The 26,551-nt window shown below is 43.4% G+C and overlaps 1 protein-coding gene across 1 annotated transcript in view; it reads left to right on the top strand.

Annotated features, from left to right (window-relative positions):
• GXYLT2 (glucoside xylosyltransferase 2) overlaps nt 1-26,551 on the top strand; it is a gene marked incomplete at its 5' end in the record, with an annotated part of 94,781 nt that overhangs the window by 66,675 nt on the left and 1,555 nt on the right. The window contains 3 exons of the mRNA XM_040492167.1: nt 9,802-10,053; nt 11,177-11,300; nt 22,146-22,318. Coding sequence (XP_040348101.1) covers nt 9,802-10,053; nt 11,177-11,300; nt 22,146-22,318 — 549 coding nt within the window. The remainder of the gene's footprint in view (nt 1-9,801; nt 10,054-11,176; nt 11,301-22,145; nt 22,319-26,551) is intronic.

The raw sequence follows: 26,551 nt of genomic DNA, 5'->3' as shown, positions 1-26,551 counted from the left end.
TCTCTTTCTGCCCCTTCCCCATGCATGCTGTCTCTGTCTCTCTGAAATAAATTAATAAACTTTAAAAAATATATTTAAGAAATAAATACGTAAATACATAAACTTAAAAAAATGTTTTGAAAAGACATAAATGTGAAGCAAGAAACCATTAAAATCCTAGAGGAGAACATAGGCAGTAACCTCTTTGACATCGGCCGAAGCAACTTTTTACTAGATATGTCTCCTAAGACAAGGGAAACAAAAGCAAAAATAAACTACTGGGACTTCATCATATCTGTTGATGTAAGTGAATTTGCAGTAATTTCACAATTCTCTACCCCTTCTTTAATGTCTGGAGGTAAAACTCCATGGAGCTCCTTTGGTTAGAATAAACAAACAGAAAATCAGTATGGGTATAGAAGTCCTTGACAACAGTATCAAACCAAGTTGACAGCTACAGAACTTATAGAATACTCCACCCAACAACTGCAAAATAAACCTCCTTTTCACATGTATGGGGAACATTCACCAAGAAACACCATATGCTGGGCCATAAATTTGAGAGGACTGAAACCATGTAGACTCTGCTCTGTGACTACACGATAATTAAGTTAGAAATAAATAACAAGAGATGGGGCACCTGGGTGGCTCAGCTGGTTAAGCGTCCGACTTCGGCTCGGGTCATGATCTCACAGTTCGTGGGTTCCAGCCCTATGTCAGGCTCTGTGCTGACAGCTCAGAGCCTGGAGCCTGCTTCGGATTCTGTGTCTCCCTCTCTCTCTGCCCCACCCCCGCTTGTACTGTGTGTGTGTCTCTCTCTCTCAGAAATAAACATTGAAAAATTTTTTTTTCTGATGAATAACAAAGAAATCTGGAAAATCCCAAATGTTTGGAAATCAAACCACACACTTGTAAATAACCCATGGGTCAAAGATTAAAAATCCCTCTGGATACTCTGTGAAGAATTCATTCCGGGGGGATAAGTGTGGACACAGACTAGCAAACAGACCTTTCCAGACTTCTGGGGGAGCTGTAATCATGCCTTGGAGAGGGAGAGTAAAGGGTACATTCACATGTTCTTGGAGGAAAAGCTGATGGAACTCTCTAGGGTTTGGTGCAGGCAATGTGAGTAGAAGGGGAAGCATCTGACCTTGTGTTTTCTGTCACATCATTTTTTTTTTAATGTTTATTTCTGAGAGAGCGAGATAGAGTGCGAACAGGGGAAGAGCAGAGAGAGAGGGAGACACAGTATCTGAAGCAGGCTCCGGGCTCTGAGCTGTCAGCAGAGTCCAATGTGGGGCTCAAACTCAGGAACTGTGAGATCATGATCCAAGCCGAAGTCGGATGCTTAATGGACTGAGCGGCCCAGGCGCCCCCATGGTTCACATCATTTGACATCTCCCCTTTGGTCTCAGGATCCAGTCAGCATAGCTTCTTTTGGGGCCCTGCTCACTCTGCTAGTCTAATCGCTCACCAGCCTGGCTTTCCTGCTTTCAGCTTCAGCCCCACCCGGCACCTTGCCATCCCATTCTGCATCATGCTCTCTCTCTCTCTCTCTCTCTCTCTCTCTCTCTCTCTCTCGGTTGCGGACCTTTTCACATGCTGTTCCACTTACCTTTAGAACTCTTTGCCCCGCTGTTCACTTATTGCTCAGCAGAGATGTTGCTTCTTCTGGGAAGTCTTCCCTGCTTTCACCGCACACTGGTTTAGGGGCCCTGCTGTGTGCTTCCGTGCCACCCCTGTCATCCCCCACACCTCACTTTGCTCTGCCTTTTACCTGCCTCCCCCATTAGACCTCCTTGAGAACAGAGGATATGCCTCGTTCTTTCTATACTGCTTCTACAACTGCCGCTACTGCGATAGCCAGGTACTTGTACCCCACACTGTGAATCAAGGATCTTAGCCCTTGAGCATGGACTGCCAACATTGACCGAGTGCCTGCTATGTGTTTGCCACACACTTCGCACGCCCCGTCTCATTTCATCATCCCAGCAGTGCTATGAAGTGGGCTACCTATGCCCCTCACAGGATGAGAAACTGAGGCTTAGGAGGCGTCAGTGGCTTGCCCAAGACCACACACTTAGTAGCAGACACGGGATTTGAATTGTTTTCAAATACAGTAATCCTGTCTCCGCGTTTTGCTCTTTGCCGTTTCGGTTACGTTTGTTCAGCCTCAGTTCAGAAGCAGGTGGTCCTCCTTCTCACATAGGGCCAGAGGTCCTCGGTAGCCTGACGGTTCGTCACAGTGCCTGTGTCACTCACTTCCCGTCATGTCATCTCATAGGCGTTTTATCATCTCACATTGTCATAGAAGGGTGAGGAGAGTACAGTAAGATATTTTGATGCTTATTTTTATTTTTGAGGAGGGGAGGGGCAGAGAGAGACGGAGACACAGAATCCGAAGCAGGCTCCAGGCTCTACGCTGTCAGTACAGAGCCCGACACGGGGCTTGAACCCACAAGCCATGAGATCATGACCTGAGCCGAGGTCGGACACTTAACGGACTGAGCCACCCACGCGGCCCTAAGAGAGACAACAGTCACGTAACTTATTACAGTATATCATAATAATTGTTCCATTTTATTATTAATTATTGTTAGCCTCTTACTGTGCCTAATTTATAAATTAAACTTTATCATAGATATATACACACAGGAGAAAACACAATATAAATGGGGGACTCAGTATTATCCACCGTTTCAGGCACCCACCAGGGGTCTGGGAATGTATCCCTCCTGGACTGGGGGGGCGGGGGGCGCTACTGTAATTAGACTTCAAACCCAAAGCTTTTAACCGCCAAATTGTACTATCAAAGTCAGAACAGGACTGGAGCAAAACAAACTTGAAGGTAAGCTGTTGAGCCCTTGAGAATTTTGTTGCCTGTGGCCAGCCTCTTGTCCTCACAAAGCACAAGGAGCCAGCAGGTTGAGGCGGTGAATGGAGCAGGTCCAGGAGTGCCCATTACACCCGCAGGATCGTGTACAAATAGCTATTGTGTGCTTCCTATCTGCCCCGCTTTCCTAAGAAAACAAAGGCCTCATTTCTAGCACTGACTGATTTCCATAAGGGAATTAGAATGGCTAATTTTACATCCTTTCGGTAAATATTCCTCTTCCCGTTATATCATGGCCAAATGATCTTCTTCAAATTAATACCCGCAATCATTGCTGCAGAATTAGCCTCCAGAGACACGCTGTTACAGAGTGAGGTTTTTTTTTTTCCTTTTCTCCTGGTGTTTTGTTGTTTTTTTCAGATAAAGAGTAAAAAGGCCTTCTGGACTTGTTTTCCCTCAAGGTAATAAGTAGATTATGATATGAGAAAGTTCAAAAACTTTGTTTCTTCTCTGCCTGACTCTGTGTGAGAGGTTTTTTGTGGTTGACGTGTTTTGATGGGCTGTGGGCATTGCTAGGAATGGTGGCTAATTGCACTTGATGCCTGACGAGGGAGAACAAGAGCCTTCTTACAGTAACAGCACTGTTAGTTATGGAGTACTTACTGTCCACCAGCCATGGTACCACGTACCTCGTGTGTGTTGTTTCTCTGGGTCGTGAGGACAACCTGGGGACAAGGGTGGTGGTGGTGATACTGCTTTACAGTTTTTACAGATGGGGAACTGAGGCCTAGAAAGCCTGAGGATCTTGTCCAAAGTCACAGGGCTAGGAGGTCATCCTGCCAGGAACTGAACTCACAAATACCAGACTCGAGATTTTAAGGACTGTCCCTTCTCCGAAGTGTATCGTTAGGGCTGCTTCTGTGTGTCTGTTTGGATATAGGGTCTACCTACCAAAACTCTAAATGCTTAGTTTAATAAGCTCACGCCCTTGTAAACACCACTGTGGTCAAGCACTAGATGATTTGACCATTGCCCCAGACACCCCCCATCCATCTATCCCCTCCCAGGAGCACCCATGGGCTTCTTTACATTTCAGGGAGCGCTGATGCAGAGGAGGGAGTGAAGGAACTAGGCTTCAACGGTCACAAATGGGCCGTTGCCCTGCGAGGGCCAGACAGGTAACTCGGGAGTGACACATATCAAGTGGCATCTCAGTTAAAAGTGACTCTGTGGTACCTTTTGTTCAAGTTAAAATCCTTGGAGTTGCACTTGACTTTTCTCTTGTCTCACATGACACGTAGAGTCCATCAGGAAATCCTGTTGGCCCTGTCTTTAAACTACATGGAAGATTCAACCACTACTCCCTTGCTGGGTTGCCACTATGCTGTCACATCTCAACTGAATTATTAAAATGGTGTCCTGGGGCGCCTGGGTGGCTCGGTCGGTTAAGCGTCCGACTTCGGCTCAGGTCATGATTTCGCGGTCCGTGAGTTCGAGCCCCGCGTCGGGCTCTGTGCTGACAGCTCAGAGCCTGGAGCCTGTTTCAGATTCTGTGTCTCCCTTTCTCTCTGCCCCTCCCCTGTTCATGCTCTGTCTCTCTCTGCCTGAAAAATAAATAAACGTTTAAAAAAAATTAAAAAAATAAATAAATAAAAATAAAAATAAATAAAATGGTGTTCTAACTGGTCTCCCTGCTTCCCCTGCATATCGCAGTTATCTGTTCTCAGTGCAACATCCACAGTGACCATCTCTCTGAGTCAGATCGTGTCACCCCTCTGTTGAATCTCGTCAGTGGCTTCCATGTCATTCAGGGTAAAAGCCAAAGTTCTTCCCAGGGCAAACAAAGCCCTAAGTGGCCCACGTACCTCTCTGTCTCCTTCCCTGACTCTTCTTCCGTGTGTTGGCCCTGGTCCAAGCACACTGGTCCCCAGCTGTTCTGGAAGTGTGCCAGCCTGCTTTATTCCCATTTGCTCACCCCTTCTGAGCAACACTTTCTCTCCAACCCGATTCAAAATTGCAAACTCCCTGTGTTCCTGGTACCCCTGGTCCCTTTCCCTGCTTTATTCTTCTCCTGCTTACATACTACATCATCAGTATAATGTATCTTATTTATTATCAGACTCCCTCATGAAGGCAAAGATTTTTGTCTGTCTTGGTCACTGCTGGTCGCCCCTGGCACCTAGTGGACCCTCCATAAATGTTTATTGTATAAATGAGCAGAAAATGCAAGCAGTGCCTGTAAACCAGCACCAGCAGATTTTTCCCTTGTAGGATGCAGGCTGTTCTTGCTGGGGCCATCGACTTCTTTTAAGACAGAAATGCAGATATTTTTTTTTTTTTATAATTTGTTTTTCAACGTTTATTTATTTTTGGGACAGAGAGAGACAGAGCATGAACGGGAGAGGGGCAGAGAGAGAGGGAGACACAGAATCGGAAACAGGCTCCAGGCTCTGAGCCATCAGCCCAGAGCCCGACGCGGGGCTCGAACTCACAGACCGCGAGATCGTGACCTGGCTGAAGTCGGACGCTTAACTGACTGCGCCACCCAGGCGCCCCTAGAAATGCAGATATTTTTGAGAAATCTTCAGTTTTTAAAAAATGTTGGCAACTAAATCAATTTTTTCAAAAGGCTATGTATGAAATTTTCTTAAAAATCCATTCATTGGCTGAATTTGACCCACAGGCCTTAGTTTGCATTCTGTAGTGTAAGTTGAACTGGCTTAGCCTTTTGTAAAAAAATTTGTTTTAATGCTTTATTTATTTTTGACAGAGAGAGAGAGAGAGAGAGAGAGAGAGAGAGAGAGAGAGAGAACAAGCGGGGGAGGGGCAGAGAGAGAGGAAGACAAAGAAACTCAAGCAAGCTCCAGGCTCTGAGCTGTCACCACAGAGCCCGACTCAGCTCACAAACCATGAGATCATGACCTGAGCAGAAGTCAGATGCTTAACCGACTGAGCCACCCAGGCGCCCCTGGCTTTGCCTTCTTAACTGAAGACTTGCAAGTTTTCCAGAATTAGCAGCCAGAAAATGTATTCCTAAATTTTTCTTCCGTGTCCCTTGGTCCTACTCCAGGAAGCACGTCTCCAGAATCACACATCACCAGAGGAGGGGTTAGATATGGCTTGGAGAAGGTTTGTAGAGGGTTTCCACCTATGAAGCATTCGGATCTGGGGCCTGCGTGGGTGCCATCTGGTGGTGCCAGCATTGGAATCCAAGTGTCCTTAAATGTTCGTCACTGGTCTTCCAGATACGCATCACTTCTTGCCATAGTGCATGATCCCAGGCAGTCCTCCAGGGCAAGACTTGCAAGAAAATATGAACTAAAATGAATTGCAAGGCTGAAACCCTGAGGTGTGCTCCGTGTAGGCCCAGACCCTGAAGTGAGATAAAAAAAGGCACCCTCTTACCTTACTGGTTGAAGTCCAAAGGGGTCCACTTCTAGAGAAGTAGTTTGGCAGTATGTATCACGCGTACAAATGCATGTACTCTTTGACTAAGGAATTTACCCTACAGAGAAACTCATGTGTGTTGGAAATGAGTTAAGATGAGGAGGTTTCTCACCGTGACACTTTTTTTTCATTACAAAAGCTTGAAAACGACCTAAATGTTCTATAACATGTAAGTAGATAATAATAAGTAAAAAACAATAAACAAAATCTTTGTGTGCCGATACGTCAAGTCCTCCTGCATGACTGTTTCATTTATTTATTTTTACAGCAGGCCGATAACATTGTGTATGCTCTGCTACCATTTGTAGCATGAAAGGGGATTGTACATGCATAGCTCTATACATGCATAAAATATCCCTGGCACAGCAAAGGGCAGTCCGTTATCAGCGGTTACCTCTAAGAAAGGGAGTTGGTGACAGAATCACAAGGAAGAATAAACTGTCAATAAATTTACTTCAGGATATTTTTATTTTGAACTGTGTAAATATTTACTACATTAAAAAGAAATGCCAGGGTACCTGGGTGGCTCAGTTGGTTAAACAGCCAAGTCTCTGTTTCGGCTCAGGTTATGATGTCACAGATTCATGAGCTCAAGCCCCACCTGGGGCTCTGTGCTGACAGCGTGGAGCCTGCTTGGGATTCTCTCTCTCCCCTCTCTCTCTTTGCCCCTCCCACACTCGTGCTCATTCCGCGCCCCCCCCAATAAATAAATAAATAAATAAACCAACAAACTTGAAAAAATTAAATTAAAAAAAGGAGAAAAAGAAATGCCTTATTATGTGCTTAGAAATTTCCCTAGAAAGGCACCTATTGTAGTGTTGTTTCTAATAATAAAAAACGGGAGCAGTCTTTCATATCAAATAATTGGATATGGGTTAAATAAAAATTTTACACTATGTGAGTTTATTCTCATTTTATAAATTTCTGTTACAACTTTTTTTGCCTTTTTCTCTCTTGATTAAAGATATTGCCTGTAACTTCATGTTGGAATATGTCCATTCTTTAGATCTTTTTAGAGTCTTTTTGTTTTCTTCTTTTTTGTTTTGATGAGGAGTGGTAACATTTTGAAGAAGAAAGTAATGATAACTTTAATAAAAATGATTAAGGCCAAGAAAAAAATTAGGGTGATCAAGTCAGCAAGCTTATCACTTCTTAGCCTTTTGGCTAAGATCAAGTGCAAATCACCAAGCTTGATTCTTCTGGGCAGATGACTGCATAACCCTTAATTTATTAAAACATTACATTGTGAGCTTTTATTCAGGCCTTATTAGATAATCAGCCATAAAGAGAAATTTGTACTATTTCACATGGGTTTAAATAGGTTTCTCTTCCTCTCGAATTCTGTAATTCTAAGTTAGCTTTATATTGGAACACCATACAGTCTCTTTTCCCTGAAAACACATTCTAGAAAGTGACTTAATCTTGTTATAACCTTATTAGCCCAAATGCAACCATCATTAGCATTATTTGACATATGAACTTGGGCAGAGCCCTTTATTTTGCTTTAGTTTTTCTTCCCAGTAAAATAAATTGGCAGAATGTTGAGCCCTTGGGATTGTGTTGGACATGCAAGACATCATAATTGTATTTACCTGTAGTTCATAATTTTTATCACAACATGCATTTACTAATACTTTTGTAGAGAGTTTGCCCTTGCTCCAGCGTACTCTGGAACTGTAATTAAAAAAAAAAAAATTATCAAACAGAGGCTGATCTGTGGCAAATTTTTTTACCTTTCCATGGGAAAATAAGAAAAAATAAGGATAAGGTAGGGGAGTTTTTAAGTTTGTGTGTTCAATTCGAAGGATTCATCTTAATTCTAAAATCGAGATTGTCAAATTGTTAAGATGGATGTCAAGATAATCTTTTAAGAAATGATAGGTGATCATTATTATTAATTTTTTTGTGATCATTATTTTAATTTCATTTTATTGGTTTGTAAAATCTATTCCTCTACTAGATGAGAAAGAAAGCTGAATCCTGTGGCTGATCACGTAAGCTCTGAAATCATTCAAATCTGAAATCTGCATGATACCTACATCATACAGTGCACATACATGTTCATCAGTTTTAAATATTGGAGATTCCAATGGAATATTGTCTTAGTCGGCTTGCCGTAACAAAATACCATAGATTGGGTGGCTTAAACCACAGAAATTTCTTTTCTCATAGGTCTGGCGGCTGGAAGTCAAAGATCAGGGTGCCAGCATGGTCGGGTTTTAAGTACCTCTTCCTGGGTTGAGGCACTGCTTCTCATTATTTTCTTTCATGATAGATGGAGACCAAGGTGTCTGGCCTCTCTTCTTATAAGGGCACTCATCCCTTCATGAAGACCCCACTCTCATGACCTAATTGAACCTTAATTTCCTCCCATAGGACCCATCTACAAATACCATCACGTTGGGGGTTAGGGCTTTAGCATGTGAATTTTGAAGATACAGACATTCACCCCAATGCAAGTGTCACTATGGTAGTAGGTGTTGTGGTGCTCTTTGGATAACATTAGGCCAGGGATACAGGAATATTCAAATCCTTCCTTAATTAAGCTACCACTAAATTTGGGGAATAATGGCAAAACAAGGCAAATAACACTATTACTAACTAAGGCTTTGAAATCTCTAACTCCAAGGCAAAACTCTGGTAAGCAAAGCAGTTAGGACAGGAGAATTCATTTGCTTTATTAGATGGCTGGCTTGAAAGAACAGCAATAGAGGTTGAAATCCACAGCCCATGAGCCAAGAATGGCTTTTACATTTCAAATGGTTAAAAAAAAATCAAAAGATTTTGTACCATCTGAAAATAATATAAAATACAAATTTTAGTGTCCGCAAATAAAGTTTCGTTGGAACACAGCCGTGCCCGTTCCTTTATGCATTGTTGTAACTTTCATGCTACCATGGCAGACTTGTATTGTTGCCATGAAAAGAGACTGAAAGAGACTGAAAGATTTATTATCTGACCCTTTAGAGAAAAAGTTTGCCAATCCCTGATCTACAAACCAAGCTTGCCAATGATTTGTTTCGCCTGTTCCCGAGACTAAATCTTAGCTGAAAATGTTTATTCAAAAAGGTGCAGTTATACCCATCGGCACTAGAAGAAATGGATCCAGAGACAGAGAGTATTTACCCCAAAGCCTGGCATGAGCTAGTCTAGGGATTGTCCACTTCAGGCTGTCCAATGCCAGACCCTCATTCTAAGAAAAACTGAGAAAGACAGATGGCTTCACTGAAGGATGAAAGTACACAAGAGACCCTCAGTCCATATGCTGATGGACTGAAAGTTCAACCCTTCCCAAATACAGTCTAGGGTCCTAGAATTGAAGCAAACTAAATGAAGGTTTATCTTCCTTTGAGTCTCTACCCTTCAATTAATATGTATCCTTGGAGTCAAAGGAGGAATGGAAGCTAAGAGTGGTACCACCCTTTCTGCAATTCAGCCTTGACCAGTGAAATTGATGGCACTGTTGACATATCAGGCTACTTCCTCTGTTTCTGATTTGTTTTTGTTTTTGTTTCTCTCCCCTCCCCCCCCAACACATAAAGGTGATTTTAAAGGATGTGGATTCACTTCTCTATGTGGACACCGACGTTCTCTTTCTGAGACCTGTCGATGACATATGGAAGCTTCTGAGGCAGTTTAATGCCACCCAGCTTGCAGCCATGGCCCCTGAGCATGAAATCCCCAAGATTGGCTGGTACAGCCGCTTTGCTCGGCACCCTTTCTATGGCTCTGCGGGAGTTAATTCAGGAGTCATGCTGATGAATTTAACTCGTATAAGAAGTGCCCAGTTTAAGGTAAGGAAATACTTTATATTTCATGTTTAAAATTTGGGATTTTGTCATTTCAACAGTGATGTTCCTAGATTGTCAATGTACTGCTTTTGGAAGTAAGGCGCTTGTAGGTGAGGAAGGAAGGAGCCAGGGAAGAGGAAAATATTTGCAAAGTTATGAAATGTTTGTTCAGGAAGAGCCCAGGTGTTTATGGTATTTAAAGCTACAGCACAATTACTATTCAAGAATGTTATGTTGCATTTCTGAATTCTATAATGTTTGAATTCTGTGTTTACCCAAAGCTTCAAAAACCATGGAAAATTTTGTGAAATTATCCTAGGGCTATATTTACATATGTATACAGAGATATTTGTACAAGGCTGCTCATGGCCTCATCTTTTATCCTAGTAGAGAACTGGAAAGAACTTAAATGAACCTCAGTAGAGAGCTAGTCAATTAAAAGAAAATCATCCTCTAATTAAGAAGTAGATCAATCTATAGGTAAGATACATAAGATCCCTAAAAAGATATTAAGGGAAAAAAGTTAAAATGCAACAAAGCATGGTACCATAAGTATGATCTCTTTTATGGCTTAGAAATTTCCAGAAGGAATACCTAATAGAATACCTGATTGTTAACCGTGGATATTTCTGGGAAGAGTGGGGGTGGAAATGGTAGGAGGATGGAGGAAGAATACTTTTACTTTTTAATTTTATCTTTGTGTGCTATTTGAATATTTAGTCTATAAATGTGTTGCTTTTATTTTAAAAGTAAATTATGTTAAGACAAGGAGAAGGTGTTTTCCCTTAGATACCTTAACTCTGCCATCTGTATTTTGTTCCTTCCCCTCTGAGGCAGGAATTAAGCATAAGAAAGAGAGTTTCAATTTGGGCATAGTTTTCTGAGTGGAAACTATAGCCCCAACTAGTGGTTCCTGGCCCATCTAGTATCTATGTGCTACCCTATCTGGCAAAACTCTACAGTTTCCAGCCCTAGTTTTGCTTTGTCCTATGTCTTGAGGGCAGCAGGACCCCTCCTATTTGCTTCATAGGGGGATTTGGGGGATTTGGGGTCCTCTGCACTGTTTCTCAGTGGACAAAATGTATTTGCTTTGCCTCAGCCATTCTAATGGTTGTCTCTTTTCCAGAACAGCATGATTCCAACAGGCTTGGCTTGGGAGGACATGTTGTACCCTCTGTACCAGAAGTACAAGAATGCCATCACATGGGGAGACCAGGATTTATTAAATATTATTTTTTATTTCAATCCAGGTAGGCTCTCTTGCGAGAATGCCCTTTGTGTAGGAGTCCGCCCACCTCGCCCCTCAGAGCGCATTCCAGCCTGGTCTGCTATTGACTGAGCCTGAATTGTGCCTGTGTCCCCTGTGAAGTGCGTCCTTTCATTCACCCCCTGGGCTTCTCCCAGAGGCGGCCCACACACTTCTGACACAAAAGGCCAAATGTTGAAACCTCCAACACTGGACTCCGTTTTTTGAGAATATCTTTTCGATTTTTGCCACACCATTCTTCTAAGAAGTGTGGTCCAAACTAATGGCAGGGCACAGAACTGAATGACAACATTATAGGCTAGGCACAAGGCCTTCCACAGCTGAACAATGGCTAGATTGAGGGGAACTGATTTCTTGAGATCCCTACAGTTAAGTGACTTGTCTGGGAGTTAAATGAGCCTAAAATAAGGACTTAGATTCCCCAGTTCCTTTTTCTTTTCACGGGAGGCAAAAGATGTTCTTAGATTGTTACATCAGTGATTTGGCGGAGTTGGGGGACGGAGGGAGAAGAACATTTCTGATCTATGTTTCTTGGCTGTTGTCGACACCTAAAACTAATAAAATTTCCCTCTTTCTTCTTTGCTAAAACCATTATTTATGTTGTTAAAAATCAAAACCATGTTTTCTCCTTGAGAAAGACCTTTGGGGGGAAAAAAGGGGCACTCCTCACCTGGACCTATTCCATCCATTTCTTTGCCTTTAAAAAATCCTGAAGTAGAGACTCCTGTTTATAAAGACTTCTTTCTGCCTGTCTTGTCACCTTGGAAGCACCTACTTTGTACTTGAAATTTTTTTTAAACAAAACTCTGAACTAAAACCTAATGTCGTATGTCGTTGGATCTAAATGGAGCAAATCCTGGAAAAGAAGAAAAAGCAGATTGAAACTGAGTTTCTGGGGAAAATTCCCACTAGTAATTCATTGATGAAGGGAATGTCTTGGCCATTCACTGGTGGCCTGTTTTAATCCATTTCCCTCTGACGGTAACAGGGAATTTAAGGTCTGTATCTCCTCCTTTTCTTCATAAGCAGATTTCATCTTTTTTTCTAGGTGTTGATGTATTAGTTAGGACTCTTGGTTGCATATAAAAGATCCCCCAAGTTAGCCCAAGCACAAAGGATACTTTTTTATAAGCAAACTGATGTCTGCTAGAAACCAGGGCGGGAAGGCCAGCAGGCTCAGCCCGGGACATGAAGCAGGACGGGGATATTGATGAGGATCCCAGGTCGGACTTGCTTTCTCCCACTGACGTTGTTTATTCTTCTCGTTGTGGACCTCATTCTCTGCTCCTCAGGCCTCAAAGTAGAGTACCAAGGCTTCATACTCCAGGTGCAGCCACATGAAAGGATTAACCCCCAATTCCATCCCAATTCCAAATTCCCAGGGGGAGAAAGCAGACGGTTCCAGCTAGGCCAGGAGCATGGAGCTGAGAAATCATGGCTGACATTTATTATTTACTAAATGCCAGGTGCTGTTCTAAGCATTATCTTCTTTAATCCTCAAAACCACCCGAGAATATAATCCCCATCATACAGACAAAGATACCAAGGGACAGAGAGTTTGTTCGATAATTTGCAGCACTGCTAATGAGTGACGGAGGAGGGAAACAAACCCAGGCCACTCCCAACTTCAGCCCTATGGGTTTGGGAGAGAGGGGAAATTCTAAACAAGGGGAATCCTACAGAGCTGGGCAGACATCCCAAAATGTATCTCTCCACTGAATTATTTGTCCTTTAAATATTGCAATTTTCCCTCTGTAATGTGGCTAAAACTATCTTTTACAAGCCCATCTGTACATACTCCCAAATAGGAATTCAAAAGATTCGCACAATTTCCTCCCCAGAAATCCTCTTAGCCTGTTGCAGATTATTTGAGGACGTGATCAGTGAGTAAATACTTGAAGGCAGTTGTAAGCAGCTTTGCAATTAGACAGGAGCCCTTGTCTTTAATTGGAGCTGAAAACCAGCTGGTTTTCTCTGTGCTCCCCATCGTAAATCCATTGAGTACTTGAACGTTATAAAATAATTTTTCAAGTTGTTCTAAACCCTCGTTCTGAGCAGGACCAATAACCAAGTTTTCTAGCTTTAGGTCAGCAAATTACTAGGTAACTCCTTGATTATTCTTTGTCACCTGCATTGGATCTTCCTTTTTCATACCTTTTTCAGGTGCTTTATTAAACATGAGATCTTTGAACTGAAATCCATTGATATCTTTCACATTATAAGCCTTTTCTTTGTTTATATGGGTTGCGATCACTCTCTCTAAACCCGAAAACTATTTTGAAAAAAGATGTGTCACCTTTATCCCTAGAAAGGAGAGAGGGAGAGGAGGTTGGCCCCAACACAGGATATAAACATACTTGCTATTATGGTTCTGTAAGTTGCCATGGACAAAGAAGCAATGCACAAAAAACCTGAACACATGTCTGGAACATTACTCTTATAGCCTCCTGTGGTCAATAATACCACTTTTTAAAATGTGTGGTTTTTTTTAATGTTTATCTATTTATTTTGAAAGAGAGAATGGGAGAAGGGGCAGAGAAAGAGAGAATCCCAAGCAGGGCTCCACGCCATCAGCATAGAGCCCGACGCGGGGCTCAAACCCATGAACCGTGAGATCATAACCTGAGCTGAAATCGAGAGTCAGACGCTTAACGAACTGAGCCACCCAGGTGCCCTTTAAAATGTGTTATAGTCAGGCCAGCTAAGGAAGGGACCAGGGGACGGTCCTGGGAACACATGGGGCAGATTGTGCTACGCCTCTTGGGAATCTGCTAAGGACCAAAGCTGATTTCTCTATCCCTCAGAGGCCCCAGGATCTCTGCTGTCTGCTTCTCTCCATGCCTACCTGATTCCATTCTATTTCTCAGCATTCTCTTTATATGTGGCCCAGCCTAACAAGCCCACAGCCAATGATGATTCATATTTGGTAACAGTCTCCTGTGTTTCCTAATTCACATTCTGGAAGAGAGAGAGAAACCAAGGAGAGAGAGAAAGAGAGGCAAATTTGCCCAGCCCAGCCTATAACTGATTTCCAGCCCAGCTGAAACTTAGTTCTCTTTGGATAGGGAGACCACCCACAATCTGGTCATCAGGAGCCAGAAGAACAAGGCCTTGTGGCATTTTCCTTTCTCAGACATGAGCCCCTCGGTCTCTCCTTTCTTCGGGAATAATTTTCATAAAGGTGGGCTGTGTGCAGGGAAGGAAGGAAATGAAACCAGCCAAGTATAGACAACGAGGCAAGGCACTCAGCCAGATAGTAACAGTAGGATGCTGCCCACCGGGAGAGGGAAGCGCTGAAATACCCCTGGAATATACCCAGGTTGTCATGGGCTCTACATAGGGTAGTTGAGTGAGGGGTTTGGTGGGGCCACAGGGAACAGGACACATACTCACATGGCACAGGTCTCTTCAGTGGCCCCATTAGGGCCTTGTTCTCACACTGCCAGGGTCACTGGAGCCCTGCATTTGAGTGTGCAGCCACCCTGGACCCTCCCCCACCCCAAGAGCTCCCAGCATCTGGCAGTGATGAGTGTGTTGCCGGAGTTGACAGCCCCCACTATCTGGTGTTAGGACTGTTCTGGGAGACTGGAAACACCTTACTGTTTGGGGAATCTGGGGGTTTCATGAGCTCTGATACAAAGCACAAGAATGAAGATTGTAGGGTCCTTATGGGAAGGGATTGTATCTACTTTTTGTCTTTCACGTGCAAGACTTCACGCCTGAAGCAGGGTTGGTCTTCAGAAGTGTTGGCTGGTTGAACACATGGATTTAAGAGAACGAAGTGAAAAAGGGAAGTGAACAGAGGAGAAAGTCCACAGGAGGGAAAGCGAGGAGAGGAAGGAGAAAGAGAAAGTAAGAGAAAGCAGAAGAACACATGTGGTAAAGGAACGTATAAGGTTCCATGCACTCATTCATTCAGCAGGTATTTTTGAGCGCCTACTATGTGCCAGCCACCATGGTGGGCACTGGGGATATGGCAGCAGACAGAATGGACAAGTTCCTCTTTTCATGATACCCACCTTTTAATTGGAAGAGGTAGACTTCCAAAGAACAGCAACTAGTTCCAAATCACACGTTGTGATAAATGCTATCAAGGGAACAGATGAGAGGTTGAGAGAAAGAGCCTGTCTGGAAGGAGAGGATTGCCTCTTTAGATTGTGCAATCAGGGAGGCCTTCTTGGAAGAATTAATTGCCCTTCTCTGGAACAGGGCACATTCTGGAAGAAGGAAGAAGAGGATGCTAGGAAAGCCTAGTTCCAGAATGAGACAGTAAAGAAACAAAACTAAAAAATGAAAATAACTGTTAATGATGCAATCCAACAGCCTCCATTCTGTTGGTAATATAGCAAATGAGGAGTAAGCCTGTTTAACCATGAAGTGAAGATGACCAGGCATTGAGCTCTTCCATAACCTTAGAGATATCAAGAGTACGAAATAATCAGAAACGTAAGGAACAATCAATTCACACAGTACTTTGCAAATAGGAGGCTCTGGAAATAAATGTAGACCCCTGAAGGGATCACTAACGGACTCCAGAGTCATAGATAATCAGTTAATGAGCTTCTTTATCTATGTAAAATGAGAGGAAAATAGCAAAGACTCAGGGCTTAAACAGGGCTTGGCTTGGAAAAATATTTTACAATAAATTGCAGTGGTTTAAGGCTCTGGGGATTTGGAATTTTAAAACCACTCACCGTATTATTTCCCAAGCAGCGGAAAGTAACCTGGACATTTCCCCATGCTATCATTTTTAACCATCAGATTTTGACAGCCCTGATAATCGTGCTTAAAATAGATCCATTTCAGAATGGTTATTGATCACATGCCAAATAACCATCATGAGTCCACTCTGCATGTTCATCAACTGATCTCCATAGGGGTTGCCTCTTCAGTCCACCCCTCTTCTCCTTCCCCCCTTAAAAAATGGAGATTGCAAAGTGTAACCCATGCAAAATTTGTGAATAAAGAGACACGTCTGTTACTTTTTAACTGCCCACTCTTGATTTTCCTTTCTTTGGGTAACAGGGCTCCAGTTTTCTCAGGGGAATTACTCTTCCCTCTCTCTCTCTTTCTGTCTCTTCGCCCCCTCTCTCTCCCCCTCCCTCCCCATACCCCATTCGCTCTTGCAAGCATTCTTAGAGCCTAGTCTGCTCCTGACTCCCACTCGCCCAGTCAGACCATGTCCTCCCAACCTGACTGGGGATCCAGGAGTAGAAAGTAGCCAAGGTTGTGGAACTGGCAGCAGTCGTGAAAAGCTGACATTAATTAGTGCCCACCTCTCAGAGCCCAGGAGCTGTCCCACTTCTTGACCCAGTTCAGCTTTACCTCTGATTTTATGAGCCACCCGCTCTTTCCAAAGGCAAATTCCTTTATCTTATTCATTTTCTCCTTCAAACTAGAATCAAAGTTAGTTACTTGCAATCCACTATAGACTGATTATTTCTTGAATGTTTTAGGTCAGAGCATTCTATATATGACAAGTTTGTTACCATTATCTTCCCCTTGGAAGAGACTGAATTTATCCTAGTGAAATTGAACGGCTCATCTTTTGTAAAGCACACTCTGATTTCCAGACTCTTCACCATGATCCGGCCATTTTCTCCTTGAATGCTCTTCCAGGCCTGCATTTCTGACTGTCAAAGTCCCATCCTTAGTCTGTAAGCCTGAGTTCAAATGAAACTTTACTTAAATGTCCTCCTTTCTATGAAACCTGATAAAAACATGTTCATCTTACTATATACTCTATGCTGTCTCCTGTACAAGAGTATAAATTCTCCGAGAGCAGGAGCAGAACCTTATCATCCAACAACACCACTGCCTTGCAGTGTGTGAATAAATGCTTGTTTCAATGTATATGCTCCATGTGTTTTGTGTTTCTTCCTCTGAAAAATTCTGAAAAGGATTGTAAAAGATGTGAATTGAATTCTGTCTAGAAACCAGTTGCATACTCAGAGTTCAACCTCTGGGTTCTTAGCTGGTCTTTGGGAGATCAGTAAGCCCCTAAACTTATGAGCAAATGTTCTTAGATATATCCAGTTGTACTTTTCCAACGATGGGGTCTAAAGCTTTTGTTAGATTCTTTTTTTACAATTTTTTTAAAGTTTATTTATTTATTTTGAGAGAGACAGAGGCAGTGCAAGTGGGGGAAGGGCAGACAGAGAAGGAGACAGGGAATCCCAAGCAGGCTCCACACTGTCAGCTTGGAGCCAGATGTGGGGCTCAAACTTACAAAACCGTGAGATCACGACCCGAGTTGAAACCAAGAGTTGGACACTTAACTGACTGAGCCCCCCAGGCATCCCAAGGTTTCATTGCATTCCGAGAGAGATGCGTGGATCAATAAAAGTTTAATAATTACTGGCCACCTGCATAGCTACAAACAGTTGGAGTAAAACATTTATTACCAATGTACTATGTGTTGGGAACTATGCTAGACTCATTGCTTTGATTTTGTTTTATCCTACCAGTGACCTAATAACAATAGTTCTTAACAGTAACATTGGTGATAATTATTACACCTAACAGTTATTGTATGCTTTCTAATGTGCTAGGTACTCTTCCAAATACTTATTTTATTATTTTTTAAAATTTACATCCAAGTTAGTTAGTATATAGTGCAACAATGATTTCAGGAGTAGATTCCTTAGTGCCCTTTACCCATTTAGCCTGTCCCCCCACCACAACCCCTCCAGTAACCCTCTGTTTGTTCTCTGTATTTAAGAGCATCTTATGTTTTGTCCCCCCTCCCTATTTTTATATTATTTTTCCTTCGCTTCCCTTGTGTTCATCTGTTCTGTGTCTTAAAGTCCTCATATGAGTGAAGTCCTATGATATTTGTCTTTCTCTGACTGACTAATTTCGCTTAGCATAACACCCTCTGGTTCCATCCATGTAGTTGCAAATCACAAGATTTCATTCTTTTTGATTGCCGGGTCATACTCCATTGTGTGTGTGTGTGTATATATATATGAATGTATATATATATATATGTATATATATGTATATATATGTATATATAATATATATATATACACCCCACGTCTTCTTTATCCATTCATCCATCGATGGACATTTGGGCTCTTTCCATATTTGGCTATTGTTAATAGTGCTGCTATAAACACAGGGGTGCATGTGTCCCCTCGAAACAGCATTCCTGTATCCCTTGGATAAATGCCTAGTAGTGCAATTGCTGGATCATAGGGTAGTTCTATTTTTAGTTTTTTGAGCAGCCTCCATAATGTTTTCCAGAGTGGCTGCCCCAGTTTGCATTCCCACCAGCAGTGCAAAAGAGACCCTCTTTCTCCGCATCCTCGCCAACACCTGTTATTGCCTGAGTTGTTAATGTTAGCCATTCTGACAGGTGTGAGGTAGTATCTCATCATGGTTTTGATTTGTATTTCCCTGATGCTGAGTAATGTTGAGCAGTTTTTCATGTGTCAGTTGGCCATCTGGATGTCTTCTTTGGAGAGGTGTCTATTCATGTCTTTTGCCCATTTCTTCACTGGATTATTTGTTTTTTGGGTGTTGAGTTTGATAAGTTCTTTACAGGTTTGGATACTAACTCTTTATCTGCTATGGCACTTGCAAATATCTTCTCCCATTCTGTCAGTTGCCTTTTAGTTTTGCTGATGGTTTCTTTCGCTGTGCAGAAGCTTTTCATTTGGAGGGGGTCCCAATAGTTCATTTTTGCTTTTGTTTCCCTTGCCTCCGGAGATGTGTTGAGTAAGAAGCTGCTGCGGCCGAAGTCAAAGAGGTTTTTGCCTGCTTTCTCCTCGAGTATTTTGATGATTTCCTATCTTACATTTGGGTCTTTCATCCGTTTTGAGTTTATTTTTGTGTATGGTGTAAGAAAGTGGTCCAGGTTCATTTTTCTGCATGTCGCTGTCCAGTTTTCCCAGCACCACTTGCTGAAGAGGCTGTCTTTATTCCATTGGATATTCTTTCCTGCTTTGTCAAAAATTAGTTGGCCATATGTTTGTGGGCCCATTTCTGGGTTCTCTATTCTGTTCCATTAACCTGAGTGTCTGTTTTTGTGCCAGCATGTTCCAAATACTTATAAGCTCAGTTCGTACTCCCCAGAATCCTTCTGGACAAGTGATATTTACAGTCCTCCTCCTTTTACAGATGATAAAACTCGGGCCCACAAAAATTATGTAATTTGCCTGAATGCATGCAAGTAGTGGTAATCCTGTATTCAAACCCAATGGGTTGACTTCAGAGCTTGCCTCCTTAGCCATTACACTGTACGGTCACAGCCAGCACATGATAAAGCTGGCATTCAGCCCCAGATAATTTAGCTTCCTTTTACTGCTTCTAAATTGGGGTCCAAGGGGCGCCTGGGTGGCGCAGTCGGTTAAGCGTCCGACTTCAGCCAGGTCACCATCTCGCAGTCTGCGAGTTCGAGCCCCGCGTCAGGCCCTAGGCTGATGGCTCAGAGCCTGGAGCCTGTTTCCGATTCTGTGTCTCCCTCTCTCTCTGCCCCTCCCCCATTCATGCTCTGTCTCTCTCTATCCCAAAAATAAATAAACGTTGAAAAAAAAATTTTTTTTTAAATAAAAATAAAAAAATAAATTGGGGTCCAGATAACTCACCAACGTCATAGAACCAGGAGGTGATAGAAGCCAACTTCGAACATAGCCTTTGTTTGATTCCACAGCCTTTCTATTCATCCTCTGCCTTAGAGTGCCCTCACTGGACTAGGTCCTCTACGGAGGCTGCAAAGAGGGGGAAGGTTTCCTTTTTTAGTGGGTCCTGCATTACCTGGGAAGAGGCAAAAACCTCCATCACCAGTCTCAAACAACACAAAGGCAGGAACCAGACTTTCCTTTGTCCACTGAATACATAGCAGGCGCTCAATAAATATTTGTTGATTCAATCAGCATATTTACAGAAACAGAGATGGCTTCTAGGGTGATTCACTCAGCAGGGAACATTAGCAGGTGCTTAAGCAGGAATTGCAATTGCAGATGCAGGCAGGTATCAGAAATGAGTGATGGGATTCACGGGGTTACAAAAGGCCACAATTGGGCTGAGGTCAGACACCATTTAAAAGCACACAGGCAGGGGCACCTGGGTGGCTCGGTTGGTTAAGCACCAACTCTTGGTTTCAGCTCAGGGCGTGATCTCACAGTTCATGAGTTCGAGCCCCGCGTTCACCTCTGCGCTGACAGCATGGAGCCTGCTTGGGATCCTGTCTCTCTGCCCCTCTTCTGCTCACTTGTGCTCTCTCTCTCTTTCAAAACTAAATAAACTTTAAAAAATAATAATAAAAAATAAAAGCAAAAAGCATTTTTAGATATTTTCCCTCATGGAACCCTTATGCCCCCCTCTGCACTATTGGGCAGAAAAGTCGCACAACTAAAAGAGGAGTTTAAATCCAGATAATGTGACTTCAGGATGAGCACTACTCTCTCCCAGCTATGGATTATAAGTGTGGAAGTGAATGTAAGAGCAACATCATGGCGGAAAGGGGTCCTCCAGAGAAAAGGAAAAGCTCACAGGGTGTTGGGAATGCTTAGGAACTGGAGGGTGCCTGGATGTCAGCGTGGCCTGTAAAAACTGAGTGGTGGAATTATTATACACAGTCTGCCAGAGAGGATGTGTGCTTTCCATCTTGAAGTTCTCTGTAATTCTCTAAGCTGTGGTCCTTTCCATGAGAAGGGAGAGCTCTCAGCCCAACAAAAGAGCACAGCTTTATGTTGCTCTTCTGACAATGGTAATTGATTTGCTCTAATGCTTCTGTGTTCTCACTGGGGGCCTTTCTCATAAACAGTGACAAACATTCGCAGAGAGCTTTGATCCATACTTCTCCAGCCCCAGCCCTAAAAGGCATCAAGCTACAGAGCCAGGAAGCTCAGTGGACATGACTTTATTGCTGATTTTACAACCCTAGCTACCAGGAGGAAATTTTCTGAGTCCAACAGAATTAGAGCCGAGTTTTTCAACCTTGGCACTGTTACTTTTATGGGGGCTGTCCTGTTCGTTGTGGAATGTTTCGAGTATCCCAGATCTCTACCTGCTAGATACCAGTAGTGGCCTCCTCCATATCTCCCTCCAGACATCACCCAATGGCCCCAGGGGAGCCCTGGCAAAGAACCACCAGCTTAGAGACGCACGCACAAATATACAAGTGTGCACATGATTGTTCACAGTGTATATAGTCACCTTGACACGGGGGCTTTTTTTTTCCCTTTGCTCTTTTGGGGGGATTCCCCCCCTTTACCCTTGTAGGGTTTTTTTTGTTTGTTTTTTCCTTCCTGTTGATTTTGTTTGTTGTTTGGTTTTTAATCCAAAGAGGAATCTTTGCTTCGATCTTGATTCCCATTCAAGTCTATTTCATAAAACCTTTACAAAGAGGGATTATAAGTGCTAGCATTGTTGACCACCGCTGTGTGCTTGGCATTCTGCTGAATGTTTTTTAAATTTAATCCTCACAGTAAGAGGGAGGTCCTGTTGTACCCATCTTACAGATGAGGAAAATGAAGCACAGAGAGGCTGAATCACTGGCTCTAGGTTGCACTGTTTTTGAGTGAAGACAGTTGGGATTCGGACCCAGGCTGTCTGCTGACCTTGTCTGCCTCCTTGTCCGTGATACATTGCCCTTCTTTTTTGGGTGAAACCTACAGCCTCATTAGCATGTGCCCCTTCAATTCCCTACCTCAAAATAAGGACAAAAATGGAGTGACATCAGGGCTGTGGGTCACGGTCACATTCCCATGCACTGAAATCCCGTGTGGTGTGCAGATTATGGAAACACTGGTTTAAGCACCAGTCATGCGAAGGAGAGCCGGCACTGACTGCGGACACGTCTTTCTCTTGTCACCGCCAGAGTGTCTCTATGTGTTCCCGTGCCAGTGGAACTACCGTCCCGATCACTGCATGTACGGAAGCAACTGCAAAGAGGCTGAGCGGGAAGGCGTGTCTGTTCTGCACGGGAACCGAGGCGTCTACCACGATGAAAAGCAGCCAACTTTCAAAGCACTCTATGAAGCGATACGGGATGTAAGTGTGTTCTTGCCGCTGTTCAGCAGACACATGCTTATTCAGCACGAGACGGTACAGGCGCTTTGGTCACCAGTGCCTTTGAAGGCCAGAGAATCCCCCAGAAGCAGTGAGTGATATCCCTTTCCCCAATCCCAGTCACTATTTCATTATATCCACTTGCCCCCTCACACTATATCCACTCAGTATTTACAACTAAGTCACTCTTTTTTTTGTCCTTAAATAAGTTCACTTAAGGAGGAAATTAAATATCATCAGAAAGAAACCCAGTGCCATTTGCCATAATAGAGGGGAATGTGTTAGAGTAACAATAACATAATAAGAACAAAATGATATTATGCAGCTCGAGCTTAGCCTGTTGCCTGGTTGCCAGCATCCTGTTGAACAAGTGGGCGTGGAGGTGGTCGATTAGGACAAGGGGTCCGACTGCAAGTAAGAATCAAGTGTTTATTTACATTTTGCAACAGTGTACTCAAGAGGCAAAAAGAGGCACTAGCCCCCCGTGTTGCATTTTTACCCGGCAAAGGGTACTGATCAGCAGAATGCAGCCTAGAGGCAAAAGTCATCTCAAGGCCTCTGCATCCTTAGGACCCTGACCTTAGGCCAGGGGAGGAGGAAGGAGAAGAGAAAGAGGGAGGAGTGGAAAGATACCACCCTCCCAATCCATCCCCCCCTCCCGTGTCCATCCTTCCCATCCCTTGTCCCTGGGAGGCCTCAAAATGGAGGTGCCTGGGATGGGAATGCAGATATGCATCTGAGCGTGGCTGGCCCAGGGCAGGGACCTGAATTTTTGACCCCAATTCCTTCAAGTAAACTACAGGGCGTTGCCTGTGCACCAAGTCAGGTGTCACAAGGGTAGCTCCCAGCCCCTCCAGAGCCAGCCAGCAGCCTTGTCATTACCTGTGATTGAGTCTGAAAGATCACACAGTAGAATTTTGGCCTGGAGCTGGACTTCTCACTGCCTGAGGTCCCCTCTTACAACCTTGAAGGGATTGATTAGCAAGTGCTGGGGAATTAAAGATACCTGGGAACTATTTTCTTGCAGTAAATGGGAAAGTTGATAAAAACCTCACTTTGGGGTTCACTACCTAAAATCTCAAATACTGCCTGCTTTTGCCTTGCATCCCACACTGTGGGAAATGCTGCATTTGATGTTGTTTTTATCTGGAGATTGCTAGGAGTGGCAGAGATTCAGGGATGTCCCTTTTGAAACCGTAATTCCAAGACGTAGAGTAGGGGTCAGCAAACTCAGGCCAGATCTGCCTTGCTGCCTGTGTTTGCAAGACATGTGGGCTATGAATGGTTTTGTAAATCACTGGGGAAAAAGGAAAAGACGAATATTTCATAACGTGAGACAGTGATATGAAATTCCAATCTCAGCATTCATAAATGCAGTCTTATTGGGACACAGTGACACCCATTCATTTATGTGTTTGGCTGTAGTTGGTTGGAAGCCATCATGGCAGTGATGAGTATTTATAACAAACTGTGTAGCCCACAGAGTCTAAAATATTTACTATCTGGTCCTTTATCGGAAACATTTGCTGGCCCCAGACATCAAGTATGTAGATTTAGAGGATTTTTTTCTTAAGAATTTAGAAACCCTCACGGTGTCACAAGTGGGCTTTGGTGGGAGTGAATCCTGAGACACAGGCATACATTTTTGTGTGTGTGAATACTGTGCCTCTTGCTAAGGAGAGTCTCTGGAATTTCCAGAATTTTCTCCGCAGGGAATGAGTTTAGCCTGCATGTAAGCTAAGCTAACACCGCTTTCTTCTCCTGCATTTCCTGCTGGTGGTTTTCAAAGATCAGGTGATTTAATTACACAGAAAATTTGCTCTGTACTTAGTGCTACCATCACGTTAGATATTCAAACATGGCTCCAGGGGCAAAGCCATTGAGGAGTACAAACAGAAGTTCAATGAGTATGCAGCAGGTATATGTACCTCAGAGCTGTTCTTGGGTTTCTTTTGTGATCTGTCAACCCTAGTCTGGAATTGAGCAACTGTGGCTCGAGTTACAATACCTCTTGTTTGCTTTCTGGAGGAGCAGAAAGAAAACAAATAACTGTGTCATAAATGATCCTGCCAAATACCCTCAATGATGATCCTCCCATGGGCCTAAAGGGACCATTTTCAATGAATCATTTCAGACAGGAATGCTCACTAACCCCATCCTGAAACCTGAATAGAAGTAGACTCCCTCTTGGAAGACATGTTTCCCCGCTGTCCCCAGGGCTGGGCACCGTCATGTGGTGGGGTCAGGGCTTGGGGTAGGAGTCAACAGACCTTGGTTCAAGGCCCAATTTTTGCCCCTTTCTGGTGATTAGTCGTTAACTCTTTGCTCTTACCTTACTGGGCCTCAGTTTCCTCATCTGTGAAATGGAGATGATAATATTACCTACCTCATAGAAGTGTTGCAAGAACGCAACAAACTGATGGTTTTTAAACTTGTAGTATGGCACATGACCTATGGTTGTGCTCAATAATTAGAAGTTATTAACAGTTTCACACTTGCCTCCTTTTCTACCTTGTCCACATAGTCTCACTTGCTCTCTCTCTCTCTCTTCCTAAGTATTTTCTCTCTCTCACACTGTATTTCTTTCTCCCTTCATCCCTCTCTGAAAATATTCTTCTTGTCCCTCTCCCCTTTCCCCCTTTCCTTCTGTCCCTCTTTCCTGCTTCCTTTCCTTTCCATCTTCTGTCTCTCTCACACACACACATCCTAAACCTGTGTGTCTGTGTTTGGCAAAGGTCTCCTCCCATCGTGACCCAAGGAAGTCATCTATCAGGTACACGTTCTGTCAGTAGTTCTTCCAACAATCATCTATTGCAGGAACAATTCTAGCTTATAGAAACTCAGAAGTTAACAAGACTGATAAAGCCTGGTCCCCAGGACACATATATTGTGGGTGGAGGAAGCCAGACTATACTCACATAAACAAAGAAAGAAGAAAAATCGTACCAGGTAGTGAGAGGTGTTAAAAGGGAACCGGAGCAGGGCAATGGGCTGAGAGTCAGGGGTAGGGAGGAGCATTAGTGAGCTGGGGTCCTCAGGGGGCCTCCGCTAGCCTGGTAGTGTGATTAGTGGGGGCAGCCCTGGGGCAGTTTAGGGGGAGATACTGCTAAGGAGAAGGAATAAGCCAGGGAAAGCCCCTGAGGCAAGGGTGAGTTTGGTGAGCCCGAAGGACAGGGAAGAATTCAGTGTGGCCAGAAGGACAGAGACACCAATGACAATTCCAGGTCACATGGAGCCTTGAGGACAAAGAGGAATTGGAATCTTACTTTAATTGCAGCGTGACGCCCCTGCAGGAAAGTGATACGGTCTGATCTTTGCTTTAAAAGTATCACCTCAGTAACTCAGTGCGAGGAGGCAAGAGTAAAAACACAAGGGCTATTGATGAGAGTTACTGGAGACATCCAGGAGCAACATGGGGATGGCATGTACTTGTGTGGCACCGGGAAGGTTGGCAGTGGTGGCCACATGTAGGATTCGTTGGAAAGACAGATTTTACAGCATTTGTGGATTAATGAAAAGAGGGACGTGGGGGAAAGAAAGAATCAAGGATGACTTCCAGGTTTTGACCTATTTTCCTATCACTAGGGACACCATGATGAAAAAGGAGTTGATCAGCAGTCTAAATTGTGCTGTGGAAGAAAACAGTTATCCCAAACATGGTCCTTCTTGCGTTACATAATGCATAATCTCCTTCTGGGAAGAAATTCGCATTTCTGATAAACACGCTTATGCAATATTTCTGATGAACTTTAAAGGGATTAAGGCTTGTTCTAGGAAACCAGACACCCACCCACTCTGCTGCCAGGCAAGCATTTACTGACCTTTTCACTCTTCTTCCTTTTTTTTTTTCTACTCTCTTTGTATAAAATTTCCTCGCCAACAATGAATCTTTAACTTCATTTACTAGAGGCCTTTTCCATTTCATCCAGATTGTAATAAAAATTTGACACATGCTCATAACTACGTGATCTTCAGGATCTATTTTGGAAAATTCTGTTTATAGACACCTTCCATGGGAAGACAAGAGAATGTTTTTTTTAAAAATGGGGCACCGGGGTGGCTCAGTCAATTAAGCATCTGACTCTTGATCTCAGCTCAGGTCTTGATCTCAGGGTTGTGAGTTCAGGTCCTGCGGCGTTGGGCTCCACACCCCACAGGGAGCCTGCTTGAAAAGAAAAGAAAAGAAAAGAAAAGAAAAGAAAAGAAAAGAAAAGA

This window comes from Herpailurus yagouaroundi, unplaced genomic scaffold, assembly GCF_014898765.1.
Source record: "Herpailurus yagouaroundi ecotype Mexico unplaced genomic scaffold, PumYag 183, whole genome shotgun sequence".
Classification (NCBI taxonomy): domain Eukaryota; kingdom Metazoa; phylum Chordata; class Mammalia; order Carnivora; family Felidae; genus Herpailurus; species Herpailurus yagouaroundi.
Note: the sequence above shows the minus strand (reverse complement) of the source record. Positions and strands in the feature narration are given on the sequence as shown.